The sequence below is a fragment of the Larimichthys crocea genome, chromosome XI, assembly GCF_000972845.2.
Source record: "Larimichthys crocea isolate SSNF chromosome XI, L_crocea_2.0, whole genome shotgun sequence".
Classification (NCBI taxonomy): Eukaryota; Metazoa; Chordata; class Actinopteri; family Sciaenidae; genus Larimichthys; species Larimichthys crocea.
This window is the reverse complement of record NC_040021.1, coordinates 7,590,894-7,612,678: the sequence shown is the minus strand read 5'-3', so window position 1 is coordinate 7,612,678 and position 21,785 is coordinate 7,590,894. Positions and strand designations below refer to the sequence as shown.

Genomic DNA, 21,785 nt, shown 5'->3' with positions numbered 1-21,785 from the left:
TATGCCGTCATGACTCCTTTGTTCCTTTTTAAAATACGCAGAGGTGAATTTTAGATTTTAGAAGATGGAGATGATATCACATGATTTTCATTAGCAGTTGTCATGGAAATGGAAATGTTACAAAAATGGTAGTTTTCATCAATGGCTGAAAACAGCTGTTCTGGAGGTGAAATTGTTTTGTCAGCTGCTGATCACGAGGTCTAGAATACATACAAATGACATTCTGAAATGAGAATGAAAACTGAGAGAGTGGACTATTAAGAAGTTTCAGTATGGTGAAGTTGATCAAGCTGGATAAAAGGATTTGTATTTAACTGTTAAAGGCCCCATTGGGATTTAAAATCTTTTTTTAAGGGAGTCCTGGTCAAGACAGCCAGCAGCACAAACTAAGAACCAATACATTATGACTGTTAAACTTTTAAAAGCATTCAAAGAAATTAAATCTTTGAGTTTTAGAACTTTCTTCCCAAGTTTTGTACAAACATTAAAACATATTAAAGTTTTCTAGAATCAGTCCTGTATCATGGGGGGAAATACCTGTAACACTGGATGCAAAAAATGATTTTTACAAAAGGTAACAAATGTGACAAAGGTTTTACACAGTAATGTAACTCGCTGTCTTTCTGACTTAATCAACATATTGCTGTTTTTATCAGGACTGTGAATTAGCCTGTAGAATATTTCAAATCGTCACACCTTTAATCTCAACTTCCCAAATCACCAACAGTGCTGAAGCATTTCATTTTATTTTGTAATGTATTTAGAGTTAAGCTACTTTATTCTATAAGCTGATTTCAGACTCAATTTGACTATTTTTTTAGGCCAACAAATAAATAAGGACAAGCATTACTCCACCTCATGTTATATCTAACAGTGGACAAAGCTTTGAAACACAGTGTCACCAGTAACACCTGTGTTGATCCTACTATTTCATGTCAGAACCTCGACCTGTAAGTTCCTGTTTACATGGACAGACAGTTTCTATACCGTCCTCCATACCGTCTTCTACGTGGCCTGAAGGTCAAGTCCCACCTTTGGATTGGGCAGACCGTTTGACGTGCTGGACTCATAAGCCCCTCATATGTGGAGGCGGTCAGACCCCTTGCTGAGCTGAGCCAAGGACCCTCAGAGACCGAGAGCAGGCTGACAGACCACCAGAGAGGACCCCTGTGTGCACATATGATGAAGTCTTTCCTCTGCCTGCTGTACTGCAGCGCGCTGCTGCTGTCTGATGTTCTGGCCACATACCACCACGGTGCGGTAGACCCGCACATGATCGCCGCACAAAGCTACGCACAGACAAGAAATAATGGCCGACCACCGACCAGGACCCTGAATCCAGCAAGTAAGTTTGACTGAAACTAAAGATTTTGTTCAAATATTGTTTCTGAAATAGTTTGTACTTTCTAGCAGTGGTGGGAGAAGTATATTTATTTATTTATTTATTCTAGGAACTTATATATCTTACTTTATTCTTCTACATTACATTTTTTTTAAAAGCATACACGGTTATTAAATGATTTGCTAGAGATTTGAAAAATAAAAAAGCAGTATCTACCGAGACCTCTAGTTCTCTCTAGTTTTTAGCAGACAGAGACATTTCACTTCTAAATTTCTCTATTTAAAAACTATTTCAGGTCCAAAGAGGTCTCAGAAATATTTTAATATTAAATGAACTTAAAAAGGCTGATATATGAATACAAATGTGCGTAGTGTAGAGTGTAGAGTACTTTGAGTGCATTCTCCTGGTAATACTTCTGTTCTTTTAGTCAATTAAAGTTTTATACTGCTCATAATGAAGTATTTTTACATGTTTTACTTAAGATTTAAATACTTCTTCTACCTTTTGACAAACAAAATTTACTTTAATGAAGCGTAAAGTCTTACCAGAAAAGTTAAAAGTTAAAAAAAATGTGGAAAATTACCTTTCAGTATTGAAGTATGTTATTAAACAGTATATTATCTGCAGGATGTGTAAGCAGCATTTTAGAGGTGGAGCTCACTTTAAATAAGTTTTTGTGTGTAAAATGATGTTGATGCAGAGTTATTAATCAGTGTAGTGCAGTAAAAAGTACAATATTTCCATCTGAAATGGGAAGTAGAAGTATAAATGCATATAATTGAAGGGCTGAAGTAAAGTAAATGTACTTACATTAGATTCCACTACTGATTTTAAGCCACATTAGACTTTTTGAATCTCACTAGTTTTGTAGTTTAAGTCATTCATTAAGTCAATTACATTTTAAAACAGTTCCTAAATAAAATATTCTGAATATTTAATTTCTGATTCTGATATTTATATTATAAATATGTAATCTAACAGGATTTTGCACTTTTCTCAAACACAACATGCATGAAATCTGAAATTCTTGACTGGGTGTTTCACAAGCACTATTCGGGGATAATCCCAGCTTGTTGCAAACAAACCCAGTTGGCTGAACTTACTCTCATGCTTCAACTAATAATTTGTCTGTGTTCCCAAGAAAATCAAAAGTTGTTGTACATTTCACTACAACGTACTTTACAATGTCAACTTACACAACTTTCCTGTTTACCGACTTTCAACCTACTAATGTTCTCTATCACTTTTCCTTTCTGGTGGCGCTGTAGTTCACAGAAGTGATTACACGTATAGAGGAGGGTATCACTACCACTACCAGCCACCAAGGATCCCTCCACCGGTAGTGTATCGACCTATTCCTCTATCTCCTCCGGTGACTTACCACAGACCCTCAGTACCCATGCCACCCTTTCACCACAGATTCAAAGGGCCAGTGGCACCACATATGCACCATATATACAAAGGCCTATCTCCACCAGTAGTTCAACACCCCCATCAAAGGTTCAAAGGCCCGTTCCCTTACAAATTCAAAGGTCCATGCCCAACAAAGTCAGACCCAACAGTACCAACACCACCTGTGGTACACCTCCCTACACTTCCACCTCTACCAGAGCCAACAGTGCTGCCAACTCTGCCAGCAACTACAGTAGCACCGCTGACAACCATCATGCCAGTGTTGGTGACCACTGTGGCGCCAGTGGAGACCACCGCTCCTGTGACGCTACCGGTCAGTACCCAAAGCGGCTTCATCACCACCATCAGTGCTGTGGAGACAGGTAGAATATTACCAGTCAGGTTTGCTTTCCAACCCAACCAATACTCCTCCATGTTTTCACAGGTCAGATCTGTTTTGTTTCACTTTGAGAGAGAGAATAGAAATATAAAAAAAACTTAAAGCCACTTAAAGGAGATTTAATTTTATTTGAAGGAGGAAAAAATTGTGAAATATGCTTACCCTCTTTCTTGCTGAGAGCGAGATAAGAAGATCGATATTACGCTTATGTCTGTGCTTTAAATGCAAAGCTGCTGCAAACACACTGTTAGCCTGTCTTAGCACGAAGACTGTAAACTGGGGCAAACAGCCTGACAGAGGTAACAAAATCTATCCAACGTCATCTCTAAAGCTCACGAGACTCAACACTTACATGAGCAAGGATCATAATTTAAAACGATGTTTTAAACAGTCGAGGTTGATGAATCTCTGGTCCTGTTTTGTTGCATTATATGTGATTATTTTAAATTAATGATGTGTGTTATTATATAACTATGTGATGTCTATCTTAGGCTGCCATTTCTGGCCAGGTCTCTCTTTGCACTAAGCAAAGCTAACGATGGAAAGCTTTAGTTTATTTAGTGCACAGACATAAAAGTATTGTTCTTTTCATCAAAGTCTCAAAATATTGAACTATTGATATATTTTTATTGGTGGTAGACAATAAGTAGCTTTCTAAAAAAAAGACAAATTCACTTCATTATCTATCTTATTTGAATTTATGAAACAATCTGAGATGTGGACAGCGATTAATGAAAGCAGAGAGGATCTGACACTAAACTGCAGAAATGTAGTTTAGTATATGTGTGTGTGATTGGACAGGCAGGGCTCCCTAACACTGTCTCCATCTTTTTTGGTGTGATGTCACTTTTTACACGTGGTCATCAAACGTCCTTTTCCTTCAGGGAAAATGAGATAAAAGGATACGTCCTGTGATTACGTCTCTGATGGACTGTTGAAACACTGAAATGATGCAGTATGTGGTGTGGCATACTATATTATTTCACCTGATACACGACCTTTTATTTTACCACCTCAGTGATGCGCAACAGTTTCCTTTTGTTACTATGGGAACGTGTATTGCGCATCCCAAAGTGTCCTGTGTTTTGTCCCTGATTGTTAACTGTATTACTCTCACTGTGTAACCAACATGCTTCACTGTTTCTCTGAGTGATGAACTGAAGTGGTTTAGTGTAAAATGGACTTAATCCCGCCATCGTTTGGTTGATCACCAGAGACAGAGTCTCAGTGCAGGAGTCGTCCCCTGGACCTGGTCTTCATCATTGACAGCTCTCGCAGTGTACGTCCTGGTGAGTTTGAGAAGGTGAAGATATTCCTGGCTGACATGGTCGACACATTGGACGTGGGCGCTGACGCCACCAGAGTAGCTGTGGTCAACTACGCCAGCACAGTCAAGATTGAGTTCCTGCTCAAACACCACTTCAACAAGCCCGACATGAAGAAAGCCATCTCCCGCATCGAGCCGTTGGCAGCTGGCACCATGACCGGACTCGCCATCAAGACCGCTGTGAATGACGCCTTCACCGAGCCATCTGGAGCCCGTCCTCGCTCCAGGAAGATCTCAAAGGTGGCCATCATTGTGACAGACGGGAGACCTCAAGACCAGGTGGAAGAAGTGTCTGCTGCAGCTCGGGCCACAGGCATCGAGATCTACGCTGTCGGGGTGGACCGTGCCGACATGACCTCCTTGAGACAGATGGCCAGCATCCCTCTGGAGGACCACGTCTTCTATGTGGAGACTTACGGTGTTATCGAGAAGCTCACCTCCAAATTCAGGGAGACCCTGTGCGGTAGGACAGAGAGACACACAAGACCCTTTCCCCACCATTAACCCTTGTTCTAGTTCCTCAGTAAGGGGCACCTACAGTCTTCAGGGGGTTTTGTTGCAGATTGTGGATCATTTACTGTGTTTTTGTTGAATTATAAACTCTGAAATCATGAGGGAACATACCAGATGCTCTCAACCCCCACATGGACTGCAGATGTCGGCACTAGAACTTGCTTGTAGTCGCAAACTTAAACCAGTGTAAAGTCTTGGAGCCATGCAGCCCCAAACTTTCAGCTTATTTTTAAAAATGAATATGGTGATCATTAGTTAAATGTTCTGCAAGCAAAGCATCATTATGGTGAGTGCTTTGAATGTATCCCTTTTTTATTTGAAATTATTTAAATGTACAGGAGAACCTCACTTTTTCATTTCAAGGCATTTAAACTGAAATACTCTTAAATATAGACTTGTGTGAAGACTTTCTATGGCTTCATTCAGTCTTAAAACAACTTGCACAAAACAAACTTGTATATGAATCACAAAAATTCTGTAAATTTCAATAATCTGAAGCTATTTCTGAATTACAGATATTTGCAGATTTTGCTACACAAGAATTTCAAAGATTTGGACAAATGAGGTTCTGCTGTAAACTTGAATGTTTTCCATGTTACTGTATGATGTTTTGAGTCCCAGTCACTTGTACTTATGAACTCATTTGTCCATATGACTGATATTGCTGTTGTACTTCAGGGTTCTGTGATTTTACCTGTGTTGTCCACCACACAGCAGTTTGCCTTGGCTGAGATGTGGTGAAGACCAAGTTTTTCCACTGCAAGCGACACATGGTCAAGTACAAACTGGGAAAACCCTATAAATGCCTTTTTTTTTTTGTCAACATGTTTACATACTGATAATCATCAACTGATTTAGAGGATTTTTTTTCAATCTGCAAAGCACCTTACCTAACACAAGATACCTGCTTATAATATGCTATCACATGAAACTGTATCCATGCTGCTGTCTTGATTGCACCATCCTTTAATCTTGGCTTGTTCCAGGTCTGGATCCGTGTGCCATGGGACATGACTGCGATCACATATGTGTCAACAGCAACGCCTCCTATTACTGCAAGTGCCGGAATGGTTATATCTTGAACGCGGACAAGAAAACCTGTTCCCTGAAACGTAAGAACGTGTGGATTCCTGCAGCAAATGTGACTTTTTACTCTGATATTGATGCAGCTGAAGTGATAGAACGAAAGCTAGATGTGTAAAAGCAATGTACAGTATGTGTTTAGCTTCACAACATCACAACAGCCTGATGCACAAATCCTGACCAATGACTTCTAGAATTGAGTCACTATAATTAAAATATTGTAGAATATTTTTGAAAAGTATTTATATTTAAATGTGTTTCTATTTGGTTGAGCTTTGGCAGGCTGGTTGGAAAATGTAGAACGGTGGTATTTTGTGTGCCTTTTCACTCTCTGCTGTTACACTGATGTGAAATTTGCTTTCTCCTGGCGAAGCGGTGAAGGTGGTGGAGGTGGTGGTGGAGGATCCTTGTAAATGTGAAGCCAGACTGGCTTTCCAGAAGCAGACGCAGGCTGCCATCCAGCAGCTCACAGCCAAGCATATCCTTCCTGTTTTTGTTTCAGATGGAAGACATTTTATTATAAACACACATTTTCTACAGCACATTTCACTGAAGTGAAAGCTGCTCATTTCTACCTGCTGGCACGAGTTTAACAGTACGTCTTGTTTAAGTTTTAAGAGAGCAATACGACCACCCTTTTCTCATTGTTTTCATTGTTTCCTTGAGCCCGTAAAAGAGTTTCCTTGACTGTTCTCACTAGCCGATGTGTCTGGGAGAATACAGCATCTGGAGAACATGGTGGGCCGCGCTTAAAGCTGGACACAGCGGTAGGTGTTGGCAGCTTTTCTTCTTCTGGGGTGATTTGTAGTAAAAAGGCTCCCATCCACCAAACACAGTTTGACCTTTTGTTTATTTACTTTCTGCAGAGACAGCAGGCTGGTTTGGACATGTGTTTCCTGTCACCCACCCTCCCATAACTACTGTATGGACTTCAACCACACATGAAGTGAAGCTGTGATTCATAAACCAACAACCCTCAAGTTACTGACTGCTGCGGACCGTCGAGTAACAATATCTACAGTTTTTATGAAACTGCTGTAAAAGCTATTTACACTATTTTCTCTACACATTTATATATGAACATGTGTGGTGTATAATACCAAAGAGAGTATTATTTTCATTGGTTCTCATGTACTGTATTATGCGTCCTGTTGTACAAAGTTGCATATTGTATATAGTAGTATGTATAGTATATAGTAGTTTTTATGAAAGTGTCAAACTGGATTTACTTAGTAAGAGAGTTTAACAGAAAAATGACTTTATGCTCTGATGCATTCAACCATTAAAATATTTTATATATTTAGTTGCAATTGTTTAACTATCAAAGTGTTATTGTCATATGTGTAATTAATGATAACGTTAATCTTCTGTGAGATGACATATATAAGAATTATAAATGTAACCAAACAGACAAATTAGACAATAAAATAATCACAAAGGAGGTTGTTGTGCACACTGTTGTCTTTAATAAAACCTTCAAACTACTTTTATCAGCTGAAAATATGTGTGTATTTTATAATGTTGTTCATTCAGATCCAAATCTTGATATTTTAGTGAAAACTCTTTGAATTCTACATATTGTGCTATAAATATGTATAGCGACTTCCCTCTACTGGTTGAAACCTGGCTATGGCATTTGAATTTTTCTATTGGCTGATCTGAAGCAAGGTGACAGAAACTTTTACAAATCTTAGAGAAGACAATATAAAGAATGGACGTTGTATTCGTGACGTCACCCACATGTTTCTGAAGAGCTGCTGTGAAGTGTGAGTGTGGTGGCTCTGGCCATCATCATCTTGGATGTCGCCTCCTGGCTAATCTAAAAATGGGCAGACATACTTCATAGGTGGGCCTGAGACACGTTGAATGATGCCAGGTTGCTTACACAAAGCATCTGTAATAAGCATCCAGCGGTCAATCAAAGCAGCCACGATGTAAATTATGCATAACTATAAATCTTAATATGATTTGTCATGAACAGGGGATTTAGCTATAGAGACCAAAATAGTTTTTTGTACCAGGATGTAAACATGTTTACTTCTGCTGTGAAGTTGGACATTTTAATATGGGGACTTATGGAGATTGACTCAAGTGGACGTTTGAGGACTTGCAGTTTTTGCTACTTCTGCACTGGCGTCATTTCCCAGCCAGGGAGGTTGCTGCTTGGATCCAAGTGATTGTCAAAGCTCTAGTGATTTTTTTTCTATTCCTGCTACTGAGCGGTGGTCAGTTTGTCACTCTGGTGTTACACCATCACACACTTTGTAGCCATGAGGCCACAGCCCCCTACAGTGACTGTCCTCTGCAGAATTTAATTCGATAATTATAAAATTAAAAACACTAACGTGTGAACATCTTGCCCAGTAAATTACACACATAGCAGGAATCCAGGATCAGAATGTAACAGTGAAAACTACTATATAGAGAGGTAATAACAGGATGTGACTATATTGAAAGACTATTGCTTAAATAGGGGTGATACAGAGTTTCATGCATGATCATTCAGGTCAAAATTCCTTCAGTAAAAAATAGTATTATTATGATAAATCCTGCACTATATTTATGAAACTTTGTGCCAAAACTGTCAGTCTGGTATTTGGGAGAATTAATGTATCGCTCTAAAATGTGTCTGTGGATACAAAAGAGGCATTATAACAGTCTCTCTTATATAACTGTAAATACCATCTATGTATTTCTGTGTCAATATAGAAAGGTAAACATGATGATGGAGCTCTGACATTTCTGTTAACAATGTGTTATAATTCACTTTGCCTGTCAAACTGCTCTAAAATCTGAGGTCAGGGGATGATCACTTCCTAACCCTTAACCCTTCTTTCTCGGAAACACACATTCAGTGAAATGAATTCAAAATAAAGCTGGATTAAAGTCTGAAATGTACCTACGACTGAGCAGAGTTATTTATTTAATTCATCTGAGTTGATATGCAGGTTAATTATTTTAACACCTCTCTTACACACATTACACCATCATGTGTTTTTGCACTCTTTTATCACCATCATGTCTCTTTTACACCTTCAGCATTGCCAAAAAACAACAGACGGGGGTCATCGTGTTACCTCTGGAATGAGTTGGCTTATTTGCCTGAAACAGCCATGACAACAGAGAGCCTCTGTCTGCACCGTCTGTGTGAGGCAGAGAGTCAACACGCCAACGTTTACCTCTAGTCTGGTTTGGATTCTCTCCCTCCTTCCTTTAACCAGGCAGCTGTTTTATGTTTGTTTGCTATTTCAGAGGCTTTCATGGCTACCACACACACAGGCGGTCAGCGAGGTGAGGCCACCAGTGTTTGGAAGTGGAGGAAGATGAATGGGACTCGCACACCTCTGAGAAGTGGAAAAGACACATAAAGTCTGGTGCAATACATCCCTGTTTTTGAGGTTTTATAATCAAATTGTATATTGATACAGTAGATTATATTAAATATCTCAAAACAGTAACAGTGATCTGTTTCATTTATACTTTTTATGGGCCATATAGAGAATATTTCAAATATTTTTTTCTTTAAACTTAGAATGAATATTTTAATAATCCTCACAAATACTTAAACTGAGAAATGGACTGAGGATGTTTAAAGTAACCATGTGTGGTTGTATAAAATGGGAAATTCTAGTTTAAATGATCCTAAAAATGAAATGTACAATGTCGCCCAAACTACTACTGATACTGATGTCTGAATTACATTACATTACAAGCTAAAACATAGCTAATTTATTAACAACAAGCTGTTAAATGTCTGTATTTAGTAAAGCAAATAATCACAGTGGTAAAATGAATAAAATACTTGAAATAACTACTTAAAATGTTTTGCTGTTTTGTTTTTAGTTTGTTTCACTTTTGCAAATCATTTTTTAATTATTTTTGTCAAAAAAGAGACATTTGCCTTTCAAAAAAATGGACATCCTGACAAAAATTACCTCTAAATATTTTAAATATTTTCTGTTTCAAATCATCTTTTTCTATTGAGCATGACGGCTTATTCCTGACCTTGGAAATAGTACTTTAATCACCAATTGCATCGGCTGAGGAAAATCCAATTGAAATCTCTGAAAAAGGCTTGTGAGCGCACCTTGAGGTTTGCTTTTTCTTTAAAACAGTGTTTAATAAGTATCTGTATCAGTGTTTTCTTTTTGTTTTGCATTTGCTACTTTTGCAGTCTGAATGAACCAAGCTGAAATATACAGATCTTACTGGGTACAGTATCTGGTTGAGAAATACCTTTGGGAAGCATTGAGACATTTTGACAGAAATGATATGTACAGACTGTCAGTGAAGAGGAACCTATGGATTTACGTGCGTGATGGATGTTCGTCCTGGTTCTGCCTGAACAAAGTGGGCTTTGATACTTTGTGTTAATTCTCTCAGCAAACAGCAACATTTAGGGTGCAAGAAGAAGCGGCAGCTTCCTGAACATAACACACTACTTCGGCTGTTACAGATTGACCTCGCCAAAATAAGACTTTCCATAACTTTAACGAGTTTTAAATGGCCTCAAATAAACAAATCTGATCTCTAATGACTGTAAGCAGGTCATTTTGTCACATTCAAATGCATGAGAAACAACTAGAGTTTTGTTATTTAATGAATTCACAGATGTGTACATCCTATATTTTATATACTTCCTGGATGTTTTGGGATGCAGACATCTTTTGAATCATGTGTTATAAAGGCCTACAGCTAATCACAGGTTGTATGTTAATGTCATTGTCTTAACAGTGTCAACAGCCAGTGGACTACATCTTCTTCCTCTGGTCTCCGTTTGATCTATTTCAACTCGTCCACACAGTCTGGAGAGAAATGGTCCGCAAAAGGGGAAGTGCATGCCTGTGAGTGACCTCTACTTCCTCAAGGTGTCATTTTTCACCAGGACAGTTGACTTCTTCACCTTGGAGACCGTATAAGAATTTCTCACCAGTTTGCTCATGGGTTGCCTCTTATGTTATGTATTTACTGCAGCGAGTTTCCTGAGACTGGTGTGACTGTCTGTAATCTTTAAAATGAAAAACATCTCTATTGACATGATAATATAATTCCAGATAGGAAGCCACTGACTACATTTTATGTTTTTACTACATATAATTTGAACTTTGAACACCAACAGTACTTTGACCGATGACGCACAACCTTGATTTATTGAGCTCTGAGTCAAGTCTGCCACCTGCTGTTACTAAAAAAAATTTGATTTTATACGTCAGAAAATTGATTTATGGGCTGTTATCTACAAAAGATAATAACATGAGGATAATAGTCGGTTAATAATAAATACATATGTAGTGTACATACATAGTGTAAACATACACACTGAATATATACATATAGAAGGAACAAATGGATGTGTGACATATTGTGCTGGTTATTGATTATTGTTTATTTAAAGGATCCCTATTATTTGATGTCATGGCAATCACCTAATCTTCCTGGCAAAGATACATCACCATCACCAATACATTATATAATAAACATTAATTGCATTAATGTATAGAAAAAAAACTTTCAAATTCATATACAAATCAAAACCAGTCGACACTGTACATACATGTAGATATATTTTGAAATCGTTTACCGATTATGATTAAAAATAATTATACAATACTGTCATCTGCAGGGCAATAAATGCCTCTGCATATTCTTTTTAAAGGATGATTTATTAGTGATTAGTTGGATGTCAAGGGGTAAGGTAATTCAGTTTGTTGTTTTTTTCAATGCATTGGTCACTACAATATCATCAATGTTATGGAATTTTCTATCCTTAGGCTGCACAAGGTCACGTGTGGGCCTTGAGGTCCTCAGCAGTATTAGGTGTTTGGCTTTGGTTGGGAACAGTAGGTGCCGGTCTATCTCAACATTGCGGTGGCCAGGGTCGAGGAGACCTATTGCTGTCTTCTTAGACATAATAGATAGCTTGCCGTTGACTTTCCAGTCGGCATAAACAAACATCTGTGTCTCCAGACTAGAATATGCTGCATGAATAAAAACATTTTCTTTGACTAGTTCTGGGCGTGTAGTATTTGTGGTGTTAACTTGGAGTTTAAAGTTGATCCACCAGCATGAGTTGGGCAGAATGTGAGACCGACTCAGGCACTTCTGATGAACTTTGAGAGTGTCTCTAATTCTCCTTAGCCAAGCATTGATAGATACAGCATAAGACATCAGAGGCTCCTGAACACTTTCTTCCTTCCTGACCTCACCATTGACCTTTGACTTCAGCAATTTCTCCACAACAATCAGTACCTGCTAATCTGGTGTGATAGTGTGTCATTACAGTAAACTATGTAGAAATGTTGGCATATTTGAGTTAATGGTTTATAGAGAAAGGTGCATCACAAATGTTAGAAATGTACTATGAACAATATGGAGAAATTGTAGTTGACCACAAGTGGATTCAGTTTGAGGTATATGGCAAGAGTGCATAATAATAAGTGAAATCAAAGTGATGATTTAATTGAAAAGTATGTCACTTAATTATTATTATTATGTATCATATTTCTCTTCTAGTTCAGTGTTGGCTGTAAGCCCCGCCCACTTGAGACGCACTACAACGCGATTGGACGTCGTCTTGAGTGACGTCACATCCGCAGTTGCAAAAACAAACGGTCACAGAAGTTAGTCGACCATGGAGGAAGATAATTCACAAATACTCGAACAAGCACACTCTGAGTTTAAAAGACAGAATTACAAACAGGCTGAGGAACTGTACACGAAGTTTATCTCTTCCTGTTTACAGTGCAGGTACTGTTTTTGTATCGTTTTTACACGCTAAACGTGCTAACTGTCAGCCGCTGGTGTTACGCTATATTCTGTTACCCGTGAAATTCTGTGCCTCGGCTTTAGCTAACTGTTAGTTAACGTCTCTCTCTCTCTATCTCTTCAGTGTTATTGTCATGGAAACCGTCTTTGATTGTGTCATATTTCCACAGAGAGTGTGAAGCTATTAAAGTGGCCACTGCTTTTAACAACCGCGGACAGATAAAGTACCTCCGGGTGGATTTTCATGAAGCGGTGGAGGACTACACCTCCGCAATACAGAGCGACAGCCGGTTTGAAACACCTTTCTACAACAGAGGACTCATCCACTACAGACTAGGTAAGAGTGCGTGGACACTGTTTCACCACAAGCACAAGCAGAGAGACTACAAACAGCTGTCATCTTCAAGCCCCCAACAAAATAAAACTACTTCCGGTCCTTCAAAATAAATGTCAAATGTGTGATGTTTTTCAATATTTTGTCCTTTTTTATTATAAATTTACGTCCAAAGCGAAATTAAAAATGTATTCATGTATTCAAGAAGGAATTAATTCATAAAAACATTTTTAAAAAATAAGTTATACCTACATAGGAGTGGGTCAGAAATGAAAAGAAAAACCTTAAATAAATAAATAAATAAATAAATGGTAAATGTTATGGAATTTTCTATCCTTAGGTAACAAGGTCATGTGGGGGCCTTCAGGACCTCGGCAGTATTAGTTGTTTGGCTTTGACCAGGTGCCAGTCTATCTCAACACTGTGGTGGCCAGGGTCGAAGAGACCTGCTGCTGCCTTCCCCTCCCTGGATACGTTCCAATCTGCGTAAACAGACATCTGTGTCTCTGACTAGAATATGTTGACAATAACACCTGCATGGGTAAAGACATTCCCTTTGACTAATTCTGGGCATATAGTATTTGTGTGTTATCTTTGGGTTTAAAGTCGATCCACCAGGATGAGTTGGGCAGAATGTGAGACCGACTCAGGCACTTCTGATGAACTTTGAGAGTGTCTCTAATTCTCCTTTGCTAAGCCTCGATAAATAATACAGCATAAGACATCAGAGGCTCCTGAACACTTTAACACTTTCTTCCTTCCTGACCACACCATTGACCTTTGACTTCAGCAATTTCTCCACAACAATCAAGTCTAGTCTTCTGCTTTTACACTACATTTCTCCTTCACACATTCATTCACTGATGGCATTGGCCGCCATGGAAGGTGCCAACTGCTCATTAGTTTTAGGAGCTAACCACCATTTATACACCTTTACACACCGGTTGCACAACATCCAGAGCAATTTGGGGTTCAGCATCTTGCTTAAAGACCTCTTCAACACACAAACTGGAGGAGCCGGTCTGGGGATTGAACCGCCGATAATCTGATTAGTGGAGGAGGTGGCACAGTGAAGAAACACTCAATGCAGATGCTTCCATACAGGCGATACAGTAATCTGTTTTGGAAGAGTGGTGTCTATCCTTCCACTAGAGTTAGAGATGGCCCAACATTTCATTTTTTTACTTTAATTTGTCACCCACCTGTAAGTCCAGTCCAGTCCAGTTAAGTTTTATTAAATTCAGATTTGGACAGTACATAGACACATTCTTGAATGGAAAACACTCAAACATGTCTGAAAGCCCGGGATTTTCTATTTCTATTTAAATACATCAAACTCCTATAATTCATGTGACTCACCAAACACTGAGATTAGTAAACCAACCAGTGAAAAACATTGGCTTAGTGCGTGTTTGATTCTGAAAGCTGCTCTGTGCATCTATGATCAGATTTTATTCAGAATGTTTGCTGGTTTTCCCTCTGATGTCTTCCAGCTGCTCAGCTTCAACTCTCTGTGATTTACAGTTTCCTGAAAGACTTTAACCACTTCCTATAAACAATGAGATTAGTTAACCAACCAGTGGAAAACATTGGTTCAGTGCATGTTTTATAAAATAAAAACATGAGTGTTATCAGTGTCAAAAGAACCAAGCTTCCTTTAAATTTCTATCACAAGCTTCCTGTTCCTTTTCGCACGAAACTTCTTACATCTTGGTGTCAATTTTTTCGTATACATCAGAGATTAGACTCTGGTTCTAATCACTTCTTGACGAAGAGGGGTGTTTCTATGTGTACATATTCAGTCTGGTGTGCTCTTTCCTAAAACACTAGATGGAGCTGTGTACCCGTTTGTGCTGCCGATGCCTCCCAGAAAACAGAACTGCTGACTCCTTAACAAGCTTGACAGGACATTACAAATCACAAACTCGTACGTTTTCTTTTATTATCTTACAGGTTTTTTCGACGATGCCAAGAGTGACTTCCAGCAAGCATTAAAGCTCAATCCAGATTTTGAAGATGCCAAAGAGAGCCTGCAACAGACACTTCTGGATCAGCAGCACAAGATAAATAGGGGATACTGACAACCTCATTAACTATAGAGTAAATGTTCTTTATATGGTGAAATTTGGTGGCTAAAGGAAACATTTATATTCAACTGTTGTCAATTGACTGAAATGTTGGTACGGCTGTCCTATAACAAATTACGATGTTATTTAATCTGAAGATTAACAGTTTAACATAAAGCACATAAACTTACTGGATCAGTCGCAGCACTTATCTAAATTTTCGTTAAACAGAGCCTTGATTATTCCTGTCCTGCACTGACTCCAGACTCTTCCAGTTGGAATAATTGTAATGAAATGAAATAAATGAAAGTAGACCATTGTATAAGTCTCAGAGCGCAGACTGATCGACCCAGGCACACCAGGTGAAACAATGAGCATCGGTTTTACTGTCAGCAATAAAGACACTAGGAGGAGGATTGTGATTAAACATAAAGGCGTAGAATGCAGTAATGATGAAAAGGCTGCAAAGGGAAAAACATGTTTTGTGTCTTAAACTGAACTCTTGTTAGCTTCCTTTGACTATGAATTACTTGAATAATTAAGAAAACTAAATATCTATGATGCAAAACACAAATGTATACCTGTTTGCAATCAGTGAACAATAAATTATTTTTTTTTATCAAACAACTGATTTATGTGTATTTCTTCCGCACACATACAGATCAGCCTTTTTGTGTTGGGTGGAGATTTACTAACGTGCCTCACCTGTGTATTGTGATTAACTGACATTAAATTCAGCTGGTGATGGCTCAGCGAGACACTCAGCCCCGTCACTTCAGTGGAGTTGGTTTGTTGTTCAGGGGCTTTCTGGGGTTTCAGTGCCAGGTTCTGACAGTGATTGGCTTCCTGTAGTCTTTTTCTGTGTGTGGTTACACGAAGACAGCAACATGAAAAGGCTTGAGAACCTGTACGTTTATTTTCTTGTTTCTTATTTAATGACTGCAAGCTGCCTACTTGAATGTTTCTAAATGTTGTTTGTTCTAAGTTTGCTATGGAACTTGATGACTGCGGCAATCATCGTGAGTCAAGCAAGGCCAAACATGAAGTTTAATTTGCAGTCAAGTAAGCTTTCATTCCCATAAATCGCTTAATATCAGGGTCAGTTTACTTCCTCAGAAGCTTTTTCTCTTTACAGACAGTGGTTTGAAGTCAGACTGTGCGGGTAATCTAATGAGGCTGACGTTGGACAAGGCTCTAGCAGTGGGCAACCAGCTGGAGGTGGAAGCCATCAGTGAGTATATTATCTGCTAATTATGAGCAGATTGGGTCATTATTGTGAGAAGTGATCCCTGTCATGTTTGCCTTTTTTTTTTGCCATCCACAGATGGCACCCAACATGTTGTGTTAACACCCACCTTGGCTGCTCAGTGTGGATACAGCATGGAGTCTGACCCGTGGGGTAACACCAGAATCTACATTTCTTTGATGGCCTGCTATGTGGACAACAAAGTATGTTGAGCAAAAGTCATTTAATGGCATTTTACTCGATTTTTGTGTATTTCTAGTGATAAAGCACTTTGTATGGTCTATATTCTCCTTTCTCATGAGACTGACTGCATGATTATGCAGGTAGATGGTGGTTTCCAATTCCCTGTCCTCTATACATCTAGCTTATAGCAGTGTTTCTCAAATGTTTTACCCTGGGGACAATCCAGTATAGTGTGTGTATATAGTACAACCAGTGGCTTGTAGGACACAAAGTACATTTTCCTCTACTGTGGAGACTACAGTATTTTAAAACCCAACTTCATCCATCAACCTGCCAATTGATTGGCTGATCCACAAAGTGCTGATTACGGTTGAAAGTGGTCTTAAAATGTTTGTCCTAAACCCAAGAATAATCATTGTACAATGCTGAAACAGAATTCTCACACTAAAGAAGCTAGCATTAGAGCATATGGGACTTGAAATAGTGAACAAATCTGAAAGACAGTTTATCCTGTCCTCATGCATTTATATTTATGTCTTCATTTGTAGGAAGATGCAACATTTAATGCTGGCCTGAGACTCAAAATGTACAGCCAGAGTCCATCAGATGTCGTTAGTCATGATGTGATGCAGACATGCAGCTACAGTCGCTGGGCCTCCAGAGAGATTCTCTGCGACAGGAACTACATGGAAGTAGGTCACTTTACATTAATGGTCCTACCATCACATGTGTGTGCACATGATAAATGATGAAGCTGGTATTGTTTTTAGGTGTCCAACTACATGGCTAAACCTGATGATGAAGCTAAGGGGCAGGCTCAGCAAGACCACTCAAAGAACAATGCCATTCCTGATGTAAGTTTAAAACTAATTGTTGCTACCCTTGATCTAACTACATCCTGCACCATTTGGCATGCTCTTCAACAGAAAGTTTCATGTTTGTTTTCTCTTTAGGCCTCTGATGTGTCACATGGTATCTGGAAGATGACATTTTACACTCCAGAACCGGTGTCAATGGTGCTGAGGGAGGCTGAACAAGCTGGCTATGGTGCCAGGATGACCTCTAACCGTCTGGTTATGCGTAGCCCGTACAATACAGCAGAGACTTATTCAGAGGATGTAAGCAACACACCCAAATCTCTCCTGTTAATTTCTTTGCCTTTTTGTAAATGACATTGAATCCTCCCTTGCCTTTTAGGTAGCTGGAGTGCCCATGGAAGTTTTCAGGGTGAGCGCTTACTACAAGGCACCACATGGTCTGAATACAGTGAACTGGGCAGCTGCTTGTCCCACAGGTGAGTGAGATCTGTGGATTTCACAGTAAACATTACTATGAAGCTGTTGCAGTTTATTCAGTCGCTTTTATCGCTAATAGGTGGAGTCCTCTTCTCTGAGAACATAATCTCTTGGCACGTGCCTCGCCGTCTGACTCCTCTGATGGATGGCAGCTTTAAAATCCTAGAAATGCACATGGGCATCAATGGGCAGAGGCTAGATAAATCGCAGATGGCCACACGGGGGTACACACTATCTACCACAGACTTCCACATCGTCGTTGAGATCCCAGTGGGCTCGCCTGACGGTTACTACAAGGTTGGGAAGTCTCTAGATTTGAAATGCAAGTCCCTGGTCCATTTGCATGTTTTATTAAAATGCCATGAATAATTGCAGAGCCATGCCCCAGATTACCAGTACCACACTACATACACTGTGGAGCCCATGCTTGAGGTACTGTGGACAGACACCCAAGATGATACCAGATACAAGGTTTTGTTCCCGATCACCACCCCTCTGATGCCTCGACCTCCCAGTTTCCAAGACAGTAAGTCCTTTTTTCTTATGATACTCTAGGAAAAATCAGGCTTGTAGAAAAGGTATTTAAAAATGCCACTCTGTTACTCAGATACTGTCCCAGAGGACCGGGTGTTCAGTGTTCTCTTGGGGACATTCCTTCATGATGTGGAGCTGAGGAACATCACCTTCTCCACTGGGGTTCTCACTGTTGAGGAGTGCCATGCCAGAGGTTTTACAGTCCAGGAGCACAGCTTCCCCAATGGCACAAAGGGCTTCTCTCTACAAGTGCCCTTTGATGCAGATGTTGTCCTGAAGCATGTATGTGAACTGACAACTTGTGTGAAATGTCACTCCAGTATTTACAGTGACCTGACTGACCTTTTTTATATTTTTGGCATCTGCAGAATCCTGAACCCTTGGTTACAGTGTACTTCCTCCCTCTGATCTTTGGGTTTATCATCCTACCTGAAGACACTCCATTTGCCCACCCAGTTGACTTGCAGGCTTCTCTGCAGGATGTTGGTAAGATCATGACTTTTATTCATCCATCCAGAAATTATAGAAAACAAAGCTTTGTAGTGAAATGGTTAATGCATTCTTCTCTGCTTTTAGTGCTACCCACAATCACTGGCAACTGTGACCAGAACAACTTTTACATCAGTGTGAAATTTGGCAGTCAAGGCAACAATTTCCAGGCCATGGTTGGACCTCAACAGCTAACACCTGAGTTAGCCCAGGCCTACAATTACCAAGAGAATAGCACACACTGCACTGTCATCGTGCCATACACTGCCATGGGCACGGCATTCGAGGTATGTCGAACTGCAAAATCTTAACATAAATCCCCTGCACTGGATAACTTATGGATAACACTTTCTGTCTTACAGCTGATTACCTCGTATTCACTCAGAGCCAGAATCGACGTGCTGCTGTTTGACCCTAACAACAACTGGGCACTGGCTGATCTCTATCTGTCCTGCAACTTCCCCATGATAACAACTGGTAAGTTGTTAAAAATGGTGGTATTCCTTCTGCTTGTATTTCCAGGACGTTCTCCTTGATCCATTGCCTCTTGTGTCCAGAGTGCTACCCCAATGGAACAATGACTGCTTGGGCAGTAAAGGTGGAATCTGTGCCCAATCTCATCCCAAGTTCGCTGACTCTAAAGGACAAGTCCTGCAAACCAGTGTTCAGTGATGATCGCTTTGCATATTTCTCCTTCAGCGCAGATTCCTGTGGGACCACTAGACTGGTATGTTTAATGTCACCATAATTGGGGGGGGGGGAAAAATGTAAAGCCTTTGTTAAATGTTTAATGCCACCTGTCTTTAAAGTTCTTTGGCCACTACATGCTGTATGAAAATGAGATTGGCCTGAATTACAATGGCGGCAAAGGAGTAGCCTACACATCACCAGTCGATCCGGATTACAAGTAGGAAGTCTTTTCTCTTGAATCTTTTCAGTGTTTGGTTTTTTTGGGTTAGCAGCACCTTCACCTCTGTTAATCTGTTCAGGCAAACGGTTTCCTGCTACTACATGGTCAATGAGACTCAGACTGTCGCCTTCAACTATAAACCAAGAAACACTGAGCCCACAGCAGAGATTGGTTCAGGGCAGCTGGTCGTGCAAATGAGGCTTGCCCAAGGTACGGTTGACTTACTAAATGGAGATCGTCCATCTTGTTACAGAGGAAATGCACTAATGCACACTTTGTTAATCCTCCAGATTCATCATATGAGATCTTCTACCAAGATGAAGATTATCCAGTAGTGAAATATCTCAGGCAGCCTCTGTACTTCGAGGTGGAGCTCGTTCAGTCTACTGACCCACAGTTGGAGCTGATCTTGGAAAGCTGTTGGGCCACACTGAATGAAGACAGGACATCTCTGCCCAGCTGGGACATCATTGTGGACAGGTAGACGGCACAACAAACCTCCTAGTTTTCTTTGCAAGTAAATGGCTTATTGTTTGCTGCTTAAATGGGTTTTTAAATTGCATTGTCCTGTTAAAGGAGACTACTGAAAAGTAGATGGTTAAATCTACTTGTATTTGCATGAATTACATTTCCCTTCCATTTTCTGGTTTGACATCCTTTTTTTTCTTTTTGTATTGCTCCTTGACTAGCTGTGAGAACCAGGATGACAGCTATGCAACCATCTTCCATCCTGTCATGAGTGACGCAAGGGTTGCAGTCCCATCGCACTTCAAACGCTTCTCTATGAAGATGTTCACCTTTGCTAAAGATGATGAGATTCTAAAAGATGAGGTAAAGACCTGCGCAGCCAAATGAGGCTTCCGTTTGCCCACACAGCAAATGGGACTTCTGCACGTAGCCCTGCGTAATAAATCCTCTGTCCACAGATTTACGTCCACTGTGATGCAATGATTTGTGACACAAACAGCAGAGCAGACGGCATCTGCAGAGGCCAGTGTGTGGCTTCTAAAGGCATGAGTAACTCCAGACATCAAGGAATTAAAGGAGTAAAAAGGGGTACGTGTGACTCAATGCAAAACTCGAGTTTGACTAAAATGTTGTTCCATTAATCTTTACTGCTTTCTTTCCAGAGCGAAGAAGTACAGACTCTACCCTCCATAGGAGTCTCTCCTCGGGACCAATTCTTCTATTGGACTCTAATCTATAATAAAAAGTTTCTTAAAATGTCTTGTCCATCTGAAGTTTTATTTCTGATTCGCAGCACATAGTCACAATGACTGTTGTATACAAATTCACTTAGAGCTACAAGGAGACTTTAAATTGTTCACAGGATTACTGTTGTGATCCTGCTTCTATTCAGTAGCTAGATTAGAGGCCAATGTGGACTTTGTAAAGCCTGTCTTAAGTAATTTCTGTAGGCTAGCCTAGCTGTTATCTAGGTTGTGTTGTAAAAGTGGTCAATTATAGCCCTTCAAGTTAAAAGTTCCCACTTATATCCCAGCTCTGAGCCAGCAGATTTCTTCACCCCCAAACTCAGTGTAAAAGGAATCTCAATATACTGACTTGAAACTGTTGTTAGACCCTCTCTCCAAACAGTTCCTGCTGGAACAGATTTTACCCAAAACATCTAGAATAACAGGATGTTTAACTCACAGGAAATGGCAGATAACATTACTGTACAGAAGGTGTAATGTCGCAGTATTGATTGGTCTAAAATGTCCAAATCTTGATCACTAGTGGTGGATGGACTTCAGCTGGCGCTGATCCCAGCGGACACTGGGCAAGAGACAAGATGCACCATGGAGAGTCGCCAGTTCATCACGGGACTGACAGAGACAAACCACTCACTCACCTTCACACCTAGGGACAATTAAGTTATCAATTAACCCATAAATCTGCACATCTG

The 21,785-nt window shown here is 39.8% G+C and overlaps 3 protein-coding genes across 5 annotated transcripts; all 3 read left to right on the top strand.

Annotated features, from left to right (window-relative positions):
* Nucleotides 1-1,096: 1,096 nt before the first annotated feature.
* Nucleotides 1,097-7,505, top strand: matn3a (matrilin 3a). Of its 3 annotated transcripts, XM_010740690.3 has the most exons (7): nt 1,097-1,345; nt 2,611-3,117; nt 4,349-4,924; nt 5,961-6,086; nt 6,431-6,535; nt 6,755-6,824; nt 6,924-7,505. In XM_010740690.3, exons 1-6 carry the CDS (start codon nt 1,180-1,182, stop codon nt 6,808-6,810), a joined length of 1,536 nt encoding a protein of 511 aa, XP_010738992.3. In that variant the 5' UTR covers nt 1,097-1,179; the 3' UTR covers nt 6,811-6,824; nt 6,924-7,505. The 3 variants fall into 3 exon arrangements, with proteins under 3 accessions (XP_010738992.3, XP_010738993.1, XP_027139834.1); XM_010740691.3 differs by lacking the exon at nt 2,611-3,117; XM_027284033.1 differs by lacking the exon at nt 4,349-4,924.
* Nucleotides 7,506-12,636: 5,131 nt separating this feature from the next.
* On the top strand, nt 12,637-15,834 carry ttc32 (tetratricopeptide repeat domain 32). Its single transcript, XM_010740693.3, has 3 exons — nt 12,637-12,804; nt 12,993-13,159; nt 15,110-15,834. Exons 1-3 carry the CDS (start codon nt 12,689-12,691, stop codon nt 15,235-15,237), a joined length of 411 nt encoding a protein of 136 aa, XP_010738995.3. The 5' UTR covers nt 12,637-12,688; the 3' UTR covers nt 15,238-15,834.
* Nucleotides 15,835-15,961: 127 nt separating this feature from the next.
* Nucleotides 15,962-21,106, top strand: LOC104926782 (uncharacterized). The gene is made up of 21 exons (XM_010740720.3): nt 15,962-16,129; nt 16,208-16,284; nt 16,358-16,453; nt 16,547-16,671; nt 17,200-17,343; nt 17,422-17,505; nt 17,605-17,769; nt 17,849-17,945; nt 18,026-18,243; nt 18,322-18,472; nt 18,554-18,762; nt 18,849-18,966; nt 19,057-19,256; nt 19,332-19,446; nt 19,527-19,696; nt 19,779-19,876; nt 19,959-20,089; nt 20,170-20,359; nt 20,569-20,710; nt 20,806-20,935; nt 21,010-21,106. Exons 1-21 carry the CDS (start codon nt 16,110-16,112, stop codon nt 21,084-21,086), a joined length of 2,757 nt encoding a protein of 918 aa, XP_010739022.3. The 5' UTR covers nt 15,962-16,109; the 3' UTR covers nt 21,087-21,106.
* Nucleotides 21,107-21,785: the final 679 nt, after the last annotated feature.

Excerpts from the sequence above, each read along its gene's own strand:
- matn3a (XM_010740690.3), top strand. The coding sequence starts at position 1,180 with ATGATGAAGTCTTTCCTCTGCCTGCTGTACTGCAGCGCGCTGCTGCTG. Across the intron at positions 3,118-4,348 it reads CATCAGTGCTGTGGAGACAG|AGACAGAGTCTCAGTGCAGG; the intron begins GTAGAATATTAC and ends GTTGATCACCAG. Across the intron at positions 6,087-6,430 it reads GAAAACCTGTTCCCTGAAAC|CGGTGAAGGTGGTGGAGGTG; the intron begins GTAAGAACGTGT and ends CTCCTGGCGAAG.
- ttc32 (XM_010740693.3), top strand. The coding sequence starts at position 12,689 with ATGGAGGAAGATAATTCACAAATACTCGAACAAGCACACTCTGAGTTT. Across the intron at positions 12,805-12,992 it reads TCTTCCTGTTTACAGTGCAG|AGAGTGTGAAGCTATTAAAG; the intron begins GTACTGTTTTTG and ends ATATTTCCACAG. Across the intron at positions 13,160-15,109 it reads ACTCATCCACTACAGACTAG|GTTTTTTCGACGATGCCAAG; the intron begins GTAAGAGTGCGT and ends ATTATCTTACAG.
- LOC104926782 (XM_010740720.3), top strand. The coding sequence starts at position 16,110 with ATGAAAAGGCTTGAGAACCT. Across the intron at positions 16,672-17,199 it reads CCTGCTATGTGGACAACAAA|GAAGATGCAACATTTAATGC; the intron begins GTATGTTGAGCA and ends CTTCATTTGTAG. Across the intron at positions 19,257-19,331 it reads CCATGGGCACGGCATTCGAG|CTGATTACCTCGTATTCACT; the intron begins GTATGTCGAACT and ends TCTGTCTTACAG.